Source organism: Maniola jurtina, chromosome 16 (genome assembly GCF_905333055.1).
Source record: "Maniola jurtina chromosome 16, ilManJurt1.1, whole genome shotgun sequence".
NCBI classification, from domain to species: domain Eukaryota; kingdom Metazoa; phylum Arthropoda; class Insecta; order Lepidoptera; family Nymphalidae; genus Maniola; species Maniola jurtina.
Window position 1 is genome coordinate 14,002,461 of NC_060044.1, and position 13,844 is coordinate 14,016,304.

Genomic DNA, 13,844 nt, shown 5'->3' on the forward strand with positions numbered 1-13,844 from the left:
TTTCTGCTCCATACGTCATCACAGGTAGGACGCACTGATTGAAGACCTTAGTCTTAAGGCTTTGCGGTATCGACGATTCGAAGACCTGACGTAGCTTTGAAAATGCTGCCCAGCCCAGCTGAATTCTTCTGTCAGCCTCCTTGTCGAAGTTGTTCCTGCCGAGTTGTATAATCTGGCCGAGGTAGTTATATTCTTGAACAACTTCGATGCTAACATTCCCATTTAACACAACATTTTATACATAACATTTTAAATTACCAAGCTTAAAAGTTTTAGAACCCAGAGCCGTAAAACCAGATAATAAAAAAAAAGTAATTTCGCGGATATGTATTTTTTAGTATAACGTAGTGATTAGTGATTACATACTCTTTGGCAATTAGCAAAAAAAAAAAAAACTGAAAACAGCTGAAAACATAGTACATTTCGAAAAATTGTGATTTGAAGATTGGAATTATCTTAATAATTTTTGTCACATAATATTTTCAAATTAAAATAGCGCAAGGTACAGTTCAAGGCGCAAATGGTGATGGCTACGGATGTCTTGGACGCTGGGCGAGCCACTGGACTCGAGGTCAGTAGCTATTTTGGAAATCAGATCAGTTTTGTATTTGTTACCCTATAATATAAAAGATGAGCCTATATCTTTGCCAAGTCTAATCATCAGCAACGAGAAAATGTATTCTTATGTATGTCTAGTAGAATCACAGTATAGAATAGTGTAGAATAATTACAGGAGTAATTTATCTTACACTATTTAAATGTTCTTAGCTACTTTGAAAGAAAGAAAGAAAGAAAGAAAATGTATTTATTTGTTGTTGGTGTCACAGATAAAAACAAAGTATACAAATATACATTTTCATCTGTGACACCACCCCAAATGGGTCTACAGCTCAGCATTATGTCCTGCATCATATGCAGGACGCTGATTTTCAGCTGTGACCCGGGACTGTGACTTTGCTATCCCTCCCGCTAACAGCTTCCGCAAATGTAATAATATTGGCAACGTAAAGACATAGTGAGAGAAGTGGGCATGCGCCTGGTGGTATTTTATATGATAGATAGATCATGGGACGATTTCCAAGGAGTTTAAATTGATTCCTCAGGGGCAGGCGGGGATGGACGCGATGACGCTGCACGAGCGGCTCGTGGCGCACGTGCGAGCCGTCAGCGGAGAGGAAGTGAGTACTATAATTGTGATGACATCATATTCAGTGAAAAGAAAAGTGCTGACTCACTAACTGATTGAGTTATCAACCCTTAGCCTGCACTTTTGGATTATTGTAATGTAGACAAGGAATAAAGCCAGAGCCTATGAAGTTGGCGAGGGGTTGAAGCTGAGGTCTTTGCATATCCAGTATTCTGTATCAAGATATAACACTGTTGTTTTAAATTTTTTGATTTGCATGGTGGCATTTTGAAATTCACAATCTTGGTGCAGTGAGCAATAAAAACAAAAAACAGAAAATTTAATTTTTACCTACACGTTCATGAGATGAGTTCAGTCCACTGATGGACAGACGGATGGACAGCAGAGGCTTATTAATAGGGTCCACTTGGCACTCCTCGGGTATAGAACCCTAAAACTAACTTAAGTAATTAATTCTAAATTAGTAATTACCTATGTATTCAAGAGTCGTTTACAAGAAACAAGATTTGATATTTATTCAAAAATATAGCAAAGTTCATTTTTGTTGTGAGTACTGCCTAGTTTGAACCCCGAGCGGGTGAAGGATTCTAAAATATATCCACGAGCATAGCAAGTGATTCTAAGTTAGAATCCTGAGTTTAGTGAGGTATTCAAAGGCACAAGAAACAAAAACTTTGCAAAAAGATGTATTTATCCCACAATAGTGATATATACATCTTTTTGCCAAAAATGAACTTTACTATCTTGTTGAACAAAGTAAATGACTAAATATGTATAAGTACATAAGCAACTGATGTTGACGCTAAAATACAAAATATTAATAATCCCCATGTGTGTGCGTGTGCAGGACCCGCGCTGTAGCGTGTGGGGTGAACACTCGTATGCACGGCCGCGCGGCCCGCCGCCCGCCGCGCATGTGCGCGTGCTGCTGCAGGCGCGCGCCCACTCGCCGCCCGCGCGCCTCGACGTGCTGACGCCGCCCGCGTGCGTGCCCGAGCCGCCCGCCGACCGCGCGGCGCCCGAGGGGGACCACAACGACGAGGAGGAGGAGGTGGGTGTGTGTGCGTGTGCAGGACCCGCGCTGTAGCGTGTGGGGCGAACACTCGTATGCGCGGCCGCGCGGCCCGCCGCCCGCCGCGCATGTGCGCGTGCTGCTGCAGGCGCGCGCCCACTCGCCGCCCGCGCGCCTCGACGTGCTGACGCCGCCCGCGTGCGTGCCCGAGCCGCCCGCCGACCGCGCGGCGCCCGAGGGGGACCACAACGACGAGGAGGAGGAGATGGGTGTGTGTGCGTGTGCAGGACCCGCGCTGTAGCGTGTGTGGCGAACACTCGTATGCGCGGCCGCGCGGCCCGCCGCCCGCCGCGCATGTGCGTGTGCTGCTGCAGGCGCGCGCCCACTCGCCGCCCGCGCGCCTCGACGTGCTGACGCCGCACGCGTGCGTGCCCGAGCCGCCCGCCGACCGCGCGGCGCCCGAGGGGGACCACAACGACGAGGAGGAGGAGGTGGGTGTGTGTGCGTGTGCAGGACCCGCGCTGTAGCGTGTGGGGCGAACACTCGTATGCGCGGCCGCGCGGCCCGCCGCCCGCCGCGCATGTGCGCGTGCTGCTGCAGGCGCGCGCCCACTCGCCGCCCGCGCGCCTCGACGTGCTGACGCCGCCCGCGTGCGTGCCCGAGCCGCCCGCCGACCGCGCGGCGCCCGAGGGGGACCACAACGACGAGGAGGAGGAGATGGGTGTGTGTGCGTGTGCAGGACCCGCGCTGTAGCGTGTGGGGCGAACACTCGTATGCGCGGCCGCGCGGCCCGCCGCCCGCCGCGCATGTGCGTGTGCTGCTGCAGGCGCGCGCCCACTCGCCGCCCGCGCGCCTCGACGTGCTGACGACGCACGCGTGCGTGCCCGAGCCGCCCGCCGACCGCGCGGCGCCCGAGGGGGACCACAACGACGAGGAGGAGGAGGTGGGTGTGTGTGCGTGTGCAGGACCCGCGCTGTAGCGTGTGGGGCGAACACTCGTATGCGCGGCCGCGCGGCCCGCCGCCCGCCGCGCATGTGCGCGTGCTGCTGCAGGCGCGCGCCCACTCGCCGCCCGCGCGCCTCGACGTGCTGACGCCGCCCGCGTGCGTGCCCGAGCCGTCCGCCGACCGCGCGGCGTCCCGGGGGGACCACAACGACGAGGAGGAGGAGGTGGGTGTGTGTGCGTGTGCAGGACCCGCGCTGTATCGTGTGGGGCGAACACTCGTATGCGCGGCCGCGCGGCCCGCCGCCCGCCGCGCATGTGCGCGTGCTGCTGCAGGCGCGCGCCCACTCGCCGCCCGCGCGCCTCGACGTGCTGACGCCGCCCGCGTGCGTGCCCGAGCCGCCCGCCGACCGCGCGGCGCCCGAGGGGGACCACAACGACGAGGAGGAGGAGGTGGGTGTGTGTGCGTGTGCAGGACCCGCGCTGTATCGTGTGGGGCGAACACTCGTATGCGCGGCCGCGCGGCCCGCCGCCCGCCGCGCATGTGCGCGTGCTGCTGCAGGCGCGCGCCCACTCGCCGCCCGCGCGCCTCGACGTGCTGACGCCGCCCGCGTGCGTGCCCGAGCCGCCCGCCGACCGCGCGGCGCCCGAGGGGGACCACAACGACGAGGAGGAGGTGGGTGTGTGTGCGTGTGCAGGACCCGCGCTGTATCGTGTGGGGCGAACACTCGTATGCGCGGCCGCGCGGCCCGCCGCCCGCCGCGCATGTGCGCGTGCTGCTGCAGGCGCGCGCCCACTCGCCGCCCGCGCGCCTCGACGTGCTGACGCCGCCCGCGTGCGTGCCCGAGCCGCCCGCCGACCGCGCGGCGCCCGAGGGGGACCACAACGACGAGGAGGAGGTGCTGGGTGTGTGTTCGTGTGCATGACTCGTGCTGTAGCGTGCGGGGCAAACACTCGTAAACGCGGCCGCGCGGTCCGCCGCTCGCCGCGCACTTGAGCGTGCTGCTGCAGGCGCGCGCGCACTCACCGCCCGCGCGCCTCGACGTGCTAACGCCGCCCGCGCGCGCGCCCCATCCGCCCGCAGACCGCGCGGCGCCCTGGGGGGACCACGACGACGAGGTGGAGGTGGTGGGTGTGTGTGCGTGTGCAGGATCCGCGCTGTAGCGTGTGTGGCGAACACTCCTATGTAGTGAAGTCCTCGCCTACGGCTCGGCCGTTTTTGAACTCGTACTCGATCTGCAATTGCCGAGCTAGAAGACTCATTGGTGACGAAGCACTGATGAATACTAAACTCCAAAGTTTAGAACATCGGCATAAAGTTGCCAGTCTATCGGTATTCTACAGGATATATTTCGGAGAATGTGCACAAGAACTCTTTGACCTGGTTCCTCCTTCACCTTTCTACCATCGTACTGCCAGGCATCGCCAAGGTCTGAATCCGTACGTAGTTGAAATTCCTCGAACACGTACGAAACGATTTGCTTCCTCTTTCCTAATTCGAACCGCTAGGATATGGAACGCCCTTCCGGCGTCAGTTTTCCCTTCCACCTATAATATGGGTACCTTCAAGTCAAGAGTGAATAGGCAACTTCTAGGCAAGCGCGCTCCATCTTAGGCTGCATCATCACTTGCTAGCAGGTCTGATTGCAGCCAAGCGCTAGTCTATATAATTTAAAAAAAAAAAAAATTGCCTTTTTCCCGGCCTTCGCAATAATGTACTATTGTATGTGGATTTGTATGTGTTTAGTTTCAATAAATACTGAAATATGATTATTGTCGGTTAGGGAAGCCAGGTGTCGGAAGATGACGACGAGGAGTGGGAGGAGCGGCTCTGCGCGCAGGCGCCCGGCGCCGCGCACGCGCGCCTGGCGCGCGACATAGTGGGCGCACTGCGCGACCTGCGCCTGGAGCGTGCGGCGCGCGCGGGCGCGGCGGGGCGCTGGGCGCGACGCGAGGGCGCACGCGCGGCGGCGCGGCGGCTGCGACGCGCGCTGGCGCCGCACTGGGGCGGAGCGGCCGCGTGGGCGCTCAACGCGCTGCCGGCGCGCCTGCCGCGCGAGCTGCGCGCGCTACTGCGCGAGTCCACCCGAGAGCTGCGCCGAGCTGCGCCACATCTGGCCGCGCGCCTGCCGCCGCTGCCCGCGGCCGAAGATGACCCGTTGGATGCCGTCGGACGTGAGCTCCCCTCTGTACTGTCGTGACGTGTTTGGTTGGTGGGGCGTGATGTGTAGCGGACGTGTGTTGCAGCGATGCGCGCGGCGGCGGCGCCGGGCGCGTGGCTGGCGTGGGTGCCGAGCGGCTGCGACGCGCTGGATGAGCGCTGGACGCGGCGGCTGGGCGCGCTGCTGCACGTGCGGCGCCTGGCGCGCGCCGCGCCCGCGCCCGCCGCGCCTGACCGCTGGTGCGCCGCGCTGGCGCACGAGGCGCGCGCTGCGCTCGCTGACGTGCTGGAGGAAGCGGGGTGAGTGGACGTCAGTAATAGGTCACCACCACCACGTAATCGATACGTGTCGTTTATTGGGAGAAACCTTATATTTTAGTTTTGAAGGAACACACCGGGTGAAATTCAACAGGTTTAACAATGTTGTGGTACAGGCCCTGTACCACAACACTACACTACCCTGTACTACAGGGCACCAAAGAGCCAGCTCGGTCGGAGCTGAGGCGTGGTGGGGGTGGGGGCGGCTACTTTACTCATTTTCAATGACATCGGGTAGAATGTTAATGAGGTGGCCGAAGATAGCGGAGGCCGAGAGGACTCCTCGTCCCCGGCGCAGTTCAGTGTGTGTGTCGGCAGCAGGTCGCGCGCGGTGGTGCTGTGCGGGCTGGGCGCGGGCGCGGCGCTCGCCACGTGGCTGGCGGCGGGCGCGGGCGGCGTGCGCGCGCTGCTGCTGCTGGCGCCGCCGCTGCTCACGGCGGAGGGCGCGCGGCACATATTGGAGGAGGTGAGTGATGTGTGTCGGCGGTGCTGTGCTCGGCGCGTGACGTCGCAAGTGTGACGCTGTGACTGTGCAGGTGGAGGTGCCGCTGCTGGCCGTGGTGGGCGGCGGCGGCGCGCAGTGCTGGCGCGGCGCGGCGGCCGACGTGGCGGCGCGCGACGCGGGCGATGCCGGCAGCGGCAGCAGCGACACGCTGAGCGCGGAGACGCGCGCGCGCCGCGTGCTGCTGCTGGCGGGCGCGGACGACGCGCTGCGCCTGCCGCGGCGCCACCGCGCGCGCCTGGGCCTGCCGCAGCAGGCGCTCGACGCCGCCATCGCGGTGAGTGACGTCAGTGGCGTGAGTGGAGGTGCCGAAGCGTGTGACGCGTGTGTGACGGTGCGTCGTGTGCAGGAGGAGTGCGCGCGCTGGGCCACCGACGTAGCGGACCCCGCGCGCGCTGACGTGCTGCTGGCCGCGCGCACGCCGTCGCCGCCGCGCGCTGAGCCCGCCCGCGACCCGCGCACCGGTGAGTGTTCTCTGCGTTGAAACGACCGCCCACCGATTCCATTGTTAAGCATCGGTTTTTAATATGTATATTTTTTTAATTTATTTAATTACAAACTTAATGAAAAGTGAACATTTTACACCAAACTTTGTAGACCAAAACACTAGATAGAAACTGAGACTGGTGTTTGCGATTGGCAGCCCAAACACCGCACGTAGCGACCGTAGTCTATGATGCCTAGGGCTGACAAAAATCATCGGCTTTGAAAGATTCATTTATTTTAAGACTTAAAAAAATCAAAGGTTGTTAACATTTCATACAGACCTATATTTACATTTGTTTATTTTCTTATTTTATCGGTAACACAAAAGACGCGACGCATCGAATCATGCTCTAAAAAGTGATATCAAAACAGCAATCATTCCAGTCGAACAAAATACCCCGTCACTTCTGTTACATTTGAAAACCTCACGTGAAAACTGACCGTCGTTTCGTGCGCAGGGGGCGACGTGGCGGCGGACGAGGCGCGGGCGTGCGGGTGAGTGCGCCACTGCCGGCCGATGCCAACATCGGTCACTCTGCGATCTATCTAACTAATCAATCCGTTTTCTGTTCCAGGGGCAACCGAGCCATAGAGATAGTAGGTGAGTCCCGTCCTCCTCTATCTGTTCAAATATGACGGCGTACGTCATTCTGCTTGTACTAACTTTTCACATCGATTTCAGTTTTTTTGGTTTGATAAAAAATTTGCTGTACTTAAGGGCTAGTTATTAAGAGGTAATATTTGTTCCTGACTCAAGGATCACTCGACAGAGACGTTCAAATGAGTGGCGACACTCGGCATTCATCTAAATCGTAACTTACGAAACAATATATAAATAAATATAAAATGTCGAAGTCTTGCTCTGCGTGTGAAAAACCGGTTAAATATAGCGGGCGAAAATCTTGTTCAGTGTGTGACAGTCATTATCACTTCCAATGCTTGCGAATATCATCGGAAAACTTTGCTAAGGAGTCAAAGACACATAAATCTTCCTGGAAATGTCCTCAATGCAGAGCGGCTGAAAAATTCACCCCTGTGAGACAGCCGACAGCGCCGGCGCAGACTTGTTCATCATCACCGCCAGCTAGCTCACCGGACTTGACGAAACTTCAAGAATCTATAACGAGTTCTTTCGATCGCTTTAAGAGCGAAATGTTAAAAGAAGTCAGCATCAAATTGGAGGCCCACTATAAAACTCTCACTGAGAAAACTACAAAAATTGAAGAGTCCATTAATTACTTAAGTGGTCAATATGATGCGGTACTTAGCAAGATGACGACCATGGAGAAAAATATTAAAACCCCGGAGCAGCAGCGTGACCAACTTCTACAGGAGAATAGTTCCATCAGGAATAGATTGATCTATCTGGACACCAAGGTGGAAGACCTCGAGACGAGAGGGAGATCCTGCAATATTGAAATTAGAGGCATCCTGGAAACGGACAGTGAGAACTTACCAACAATTATGGAAAAAATCTGTAATTTAATCGGAATTAACTTTGGCCTCTCTGGATATCAAACCTTTTTTAGAACTGGGAAATCTATGCCAGGGAAAGTGCGTCCGATATATTTAAAAGTAATTTGAGAAGGCATGATTTGTTGCGCCTAACGAAGGAATATAATAAAATATGTAAGGATCAAAGCACTAGACTAAAAACGGTCTACCTAAATCTTAACTTGAATTCACAGGCCTTCTATATTTCTGAGCATTTAACACTCGCAGCAAAGCGCCTGCTCGCTTTGACAAAAAAATAACTATAAGTACTGTTGGTTCTCTAACAATAAAATCTTTGTAAAAAAGCAAGAGAAGTCAACACCTATCATAATTAAGTCAGAAGATCAAATTAACAAAATCACATAGGACTAGCATTGCGAGTACGGGTAAGTAATACCTACATTAACTGTGTTTTAAGGTTTTTAAACATAAGTGCGTAGCTACGTTACTATCTGTGCAACAGTGTTTTATTGAAAATATTATATTACTATAATAATAATAATAATATTACCTATGCATTAAACAACGATCTTGTTACTTTTTATTTTATTTATTTTATTTATTTAGTAATAGACTTAATTTAAAGAGAAACATTTTTCACCATTTTTTATAGACCAAAGCACTAGATAAAAAACAGACTGGTGTTTGGAATTTTGCAGCCCAAATAGACCGTAGTCTGTGCTAGGGCTGACAAAAAAGAAAAAAAGATTAATTTATTTTATGATTTTACGATTAAAAAAAAAAAAAGAAAAAAGTTAAGCCTATATAAGTCTAGCAAACACAAAATGGTGGCATACTTTTAGTATTCAAATTCAATACCTTGCAACAATTCTCAACTGAACTGGATGAGTGCCAGAATTCAGACCTTTGCATTAGCACAGACAACTTTACTGAATGTAGTAAGTATATTAATGTGAAAAATTCACTTAAAATAATATCATTAAATATAAAAACTTTAATCAATTGTTAGTTTCCCTAGAACTTCTTAAAATAGCATTTGACATATTAATTCTCACCGAATGTAGGATTAAGCATCATACGTCCAATCACAACCTACCCGGTTATAAGTCGGTGTCCACCAAGATAAATCCAGTTCAAAATGATGGTGTCATTGTTTCTATTAGAGATACTATTGTCTATAACTGTTCAGAACTAGTGGTTTTTGGGTCCAATTGCTTACAAATTGATTGAAATGATGAGCTCACTCTCATTGCCCTGTACAGATCGCCTTCTTGCAGTAACATCGAAATTTTCCTCGACTCCCTGGATCATAAACTTAAGCAAAAAGGTCGGTCGAGAAATATAATATTAATGGGTGACACGAATATCAATATTATTGGCAATGTATTAAAATTGATATTAAAGTCAGTCAAACGATTATCTAGCACTCTTAGCCCTTCATAATATAGACGTTGGCATCGATGTACCTACCAGGGATAATAGTTGTCTTGATCACTGCATGGTTACACTAAAAAAAATAAAAATAAATAAATAAATATACTTTTATTCGGGACTATAAAGTTAGGCGCAAACACAGTACATAGAATGAAAACAGATAAAACATAAAAACTATAAAAAGAGATAAATCAGCTAAATTTGCTGTGTTGAAAACTGATATTACTGATCACTATCTTACTTTTTGTAGTGTGAACTCAGAACAAAAATATTCTAACCCTGAACAACGAAAGCTTCCTTTCCAGAAAAGATGTATCGACTATGAACAGCTCCTCAAAGATATAAGTAGTCAATTGTGGAGCGAAGTTTGTAAAGGAACAGATGTTGACAAAGCCATTCAACTATTTCATGATATTCTTAGTACACATATAAGCACTACATTCAAAACAATACCTCGCTCTAAAGTTAAATTGAAACCTTGGATTACAGATGGACTTCTTAAATGTATTCAAAAAAGGAACAGACTTCATAGAATGCACAAAAAATTTCCTAGTGAATCTATTGTTAAAGCCAATTATTTAAAATATAGAAACATTAGTAATAGAATAATAAAAGAAACAAGAGAAAAATACTTTAGGAAAAAAATTTACAAACACTCAGGGGACTCTAAAAAAATATGGGAAATTCTGAATGAAGCTTCTAATTGAAAAACTAAACAAAAGTTGCCAATTAAGGAAATGTTAATAAATAACAAAATAGTAAATTTTTCGTCTAACCCAAATAACATAACAAATGCTCTTAATAGTTTTTACTGTTCAGTAGGACATGACCTTGCTAAAATGCATCTACACAATATAGGGGTTGTTCAAGACCAATTATACTGTTTACCAAGCCAGATTCGACAGAAGGTCGATTATGTAAGGAATATATACTCATGTAAAATATTGATCAAGTGTGTTCGTCCTTGGGTTCAATAAACCAGCCTAACCTTTTTAGAACAAACCGTGGTTTTTTTGTTACGAGCTGCGGTCCCTCAGAGCACGGCGGGCTGGGGAGAGCAATACCTATGCAATAAAATTAATTTCTCCCATGCAGATAAAACTTTTTATTTAAGACCTACAAATCCATTTGAAGTAAGTAAATTTATTAACTCTCTAAAAAATACGGAATCCTGTGGACACGACAGCATTACCTCTAAAATATTAAAACTAATGAATCGTGAAATAGCTGCTCCACTCTCATCTATAATTAATTTAAGCTTTAAAACAGGAATATTTCCACAGACCTTAAAAACTGCTATAATTATGCCACTACATAAGAAAGGGCCAACAAACCTAATGTCGAACTATCGTCCTATCTCACTTTTGCCCACTACTTCAAAAATTGTTGAAAAAATAATGAAAACCAGGATTGTCAATTATACTTCCGATATTCTATATAATAATCAATACGGGTTTAGAGAGTAGAGGGAACAGGGACCAATGATGCAATAGCTCAATTAACTAAGCAGATTGTTGGAAATCATGAAAATAAAAATAAAACAATTGCTGTTTTTATAGATCTAGCCAAAGCTTTTGACACCATTTCACATCAATTATTACTAAAAAAATTAGAGAGATACGGTTTTACTCGAGATGCTCTTAACTGGTTCAGTAGCTATCTTAAGAACCGGAAACAATTTGTGCTTTGGTCCATAACAACTGGTGAAAAATGTTTCTCTTTAAATTAAGTCTTGTAACACCGATTTTAGTACTCGACCCGAGAACTAGATGGCGCTAGTTACCTGCTACTTCGCGTTACCATGAACTGCGGGTCAGTTGTATATATCGGCTAGCATATGTTTGTAAATTCATTCCTTCGCTCGGCACTCAAACGAGTTACGAACTCATCTGTTGGGACAGAGTTAAACGCTAGTTTCAGTAGCACCAACGACATAGGTGGCACGAACCCCTGCATCCACATCTGCTGGGACGGGGCGTTCCGGAAACCTACCAACCTTCATAGGTGGCACGAACTCCTGCATCCACAACTGCTGGAACAGGGCGTTCTGGAAGCCTACGAAGTGTCAAACTATAAGATTGTACCTAAACTAAGTGGTGAACCAATATATATAGTTTCCGTCTAGTTCGACCTCGTGTTTTCTTCATCGCCCTACAAATTGGCGATCCAACGTGCGGCTGGTCCAACGCCTCAATAAATTGGCGATCCAACGTGCGGCTGGTCCAACACTTCTACAGTCTATTATTTAAAAAAAATATATACACATCGCGGAAGACGCCGCACTAGTGTGTGTCCGGCGCAGTGTCACCTGGTTGTTTTGTGACCGGGCAGAACCGCCTCGTTGCTCGTTGCCTCGAGGTTAATATTACTTCTGTAAATAATAATATGATCTGTGCCGTAATTCGTAAATAACACTTCCTCGTTTAAAAGAAAGTGAGTAATAAGTTGTGAGTGGGTGGGACTTGCGCAGAGGGGCGCGTGGTGTCGCGCGGCACGGGCGCCACGCCGCTGCTGCTGCCGCCGCCGCGCCGCGCCGCGCCCGCGCTCGCCGCCGCCGACATCATGCAGCTGCCCATCGTGTTCGCGGACGACGAGTCGCCCGCCGCGCCCGCGCCGCCCGACGCCGCCAGCGGCGCGCTCACCGTCACCAGCGGCAACCCCCGGGTGAGTCGAACACAGACACGTCACACTTACATAATTCATTTCAAATTCTGGACCACCGTTTTTAATTACGTAAGTTCCCATTAGAAGCCGCGCGACGTCACGTCGCGTCGGCGCAAACGTACGAACGCCCTCGAGCTCTAAAGCGAGGGAATGTATTTTATTTCGGCGCTAGTGTTTCGATGCTCGGATATCGTGAACCGTCGGCGAGAGATTAATGTAAGACGGAGGCTTGCGGCCTCGTGCCTGTTGCAGCGCGCGCCCGGCGCCGTCAAGTACACGCGCGTCATCGTGGCCAAGCGCGCGCCGCCCGCGCACGCCGCCCCGCGTCGCGGGCCCGGCCGCCCGCGCCGCCGCCTCGACTAGCGCCCGCCGCCCGCCGCCGCCCGCCGCCGAACCCGTCTGTTGACGTACGTATGATATTGTATCGATCCCCGACTGACTCACACTGGCTTCGCTCGAAGCCGTCTGTTACGGAACCCTAAAACGCGCTCGATTAACAACCTCCTCCTTTTTCAAAGTAAGTTAGACGACTCACCACTCTTAATCGATTTACAACCTGTATCGATATATCAAATAAGGTCCTAGTAAAAATATATTTCAGGTTCCTACAGAAAATTTTATCAAAACCTGTTTTCCAGAACGAGGCAGCGAGCCGCAGGCGGGGGTCGACTCGCTAAGCGTTTGCGGTATTTTATTTTATTTTTTTATTTGGTTACCAGATAACTGAAGATCGACCTGCGCGCGGTCCGCGCGGCGCGCGGCGGCGGCGCGTGTGGTGGCGTGGCTGCTTCGCTGCCCGAAGTTTGACGCACTGTAGTGTCGACGACAGCGGCCACGTACGCCCGCGTGAGCTCTGCGAGCATGTGAGCGTGGCGGCTGTCGTCGAGCTGTGTCTGCGCGAGTTCCTACCTAGCATAACAATAAACGTCATACACGACAATGCTGTTGTTTCACTCCCCGAGCTTCCTGTGGACAGCGTCCAGTGCATGACACTCCCGTGACGAGCACTGCGCTATGCACCCTTATAGGATCACTTTGTTGTCTGTCTGTCAAGAAACCTAATGGGTACTCCCCGTTGACCTAGAACCATGAAATTTGGTAGGTAGGTAAGTCTTATAGCACAAGTACAGGAATAAATCTGAAAACCGCGAATTTGTGGTTACATCATTTAAAAAAAATTAAAATGTAGTTATTTCAATTTTCAAAATGAGATAACTATACCAAGTGGGGTATCACATGAAAGGGCTTTACATGTACATCCAAAAACATATTTTTATTTATTTTTATGTATAACAGTTTTTGATTTATCGTGCAAAATGATGAAAAAAATACCCGAGTACGGAACCCTCAGTGCGCGAATCTGACTCGCACTTGGCCGGTTTTTTTTTAATTTTTATTCCGATACAAGTTGACCCTTGACTGCAATCTCACCTCTCATCTCTCAATGGTGGTAAGTGTTGATACAGTCTAAGATGGAAGCAGCCTAGCCTGGATGAGGTATGGTAGATTTTACTAAACCCATACCCCACACGGCATGGTACCGGAACGCTTGGCGGCACAGCGTTGCCGGTAGGGGGCTACAGCCTCCCACCAGACCAGACCAGCAGTTTAGAGATTGTGAAATTCCAAATCCCTGCCGGGACCTCCCGCTAACAAGACGGGTTGCGTAGCTCCCTGCCATCGCACTCCAGAGTCCAGAGCGGTGTCGGTACTCACTACTTGC

At 50.4% G+C, this 13,844-nt stretch overlaps 1 protein-coding gene across 1 annotated transcript; it reads left to right on the plus strand.

Annotated features, from left to right (window-relative positions):
• The first annotated feature begins 365 nt into the window (after nt 1-365).
• Nucleotides 366-13,061, plus strand: LOC123873468. The gene is made up of 17 exons (XM_045918314.1): nt 366-571; nt 1,104-1,178; nt 1,995-2,216; nt 2,447-2,650; nt 2,899-3,102; nt 3,351-3,586; nt 3,727-4,001; nt 4,884-5,276; nt 5,349-5,562; nt 5,902-6,046; nt 6,117-6,359; nt 6,432-6,546; nt 7,027-7,063; nt 7,144-7,169; nt 11,928-12,121; nt 12,374-12,528; nt 12,841-13,061. The coding sequence occupies exons 1-16, from the start codon at nt 521-523 to the stop codon at nt 12,482-12,484; spliced, it is 2,745 nt and encodes a 914-aa protein (XP_045774270.1). The 5' UTR covers nt 366-520; the 3' UTR covers nt 12,485-12,528; nt 12,841-13,061.
• The last annotated feature ends 783 nt before the right edge of the window (nt 13,062-13,844 follow it).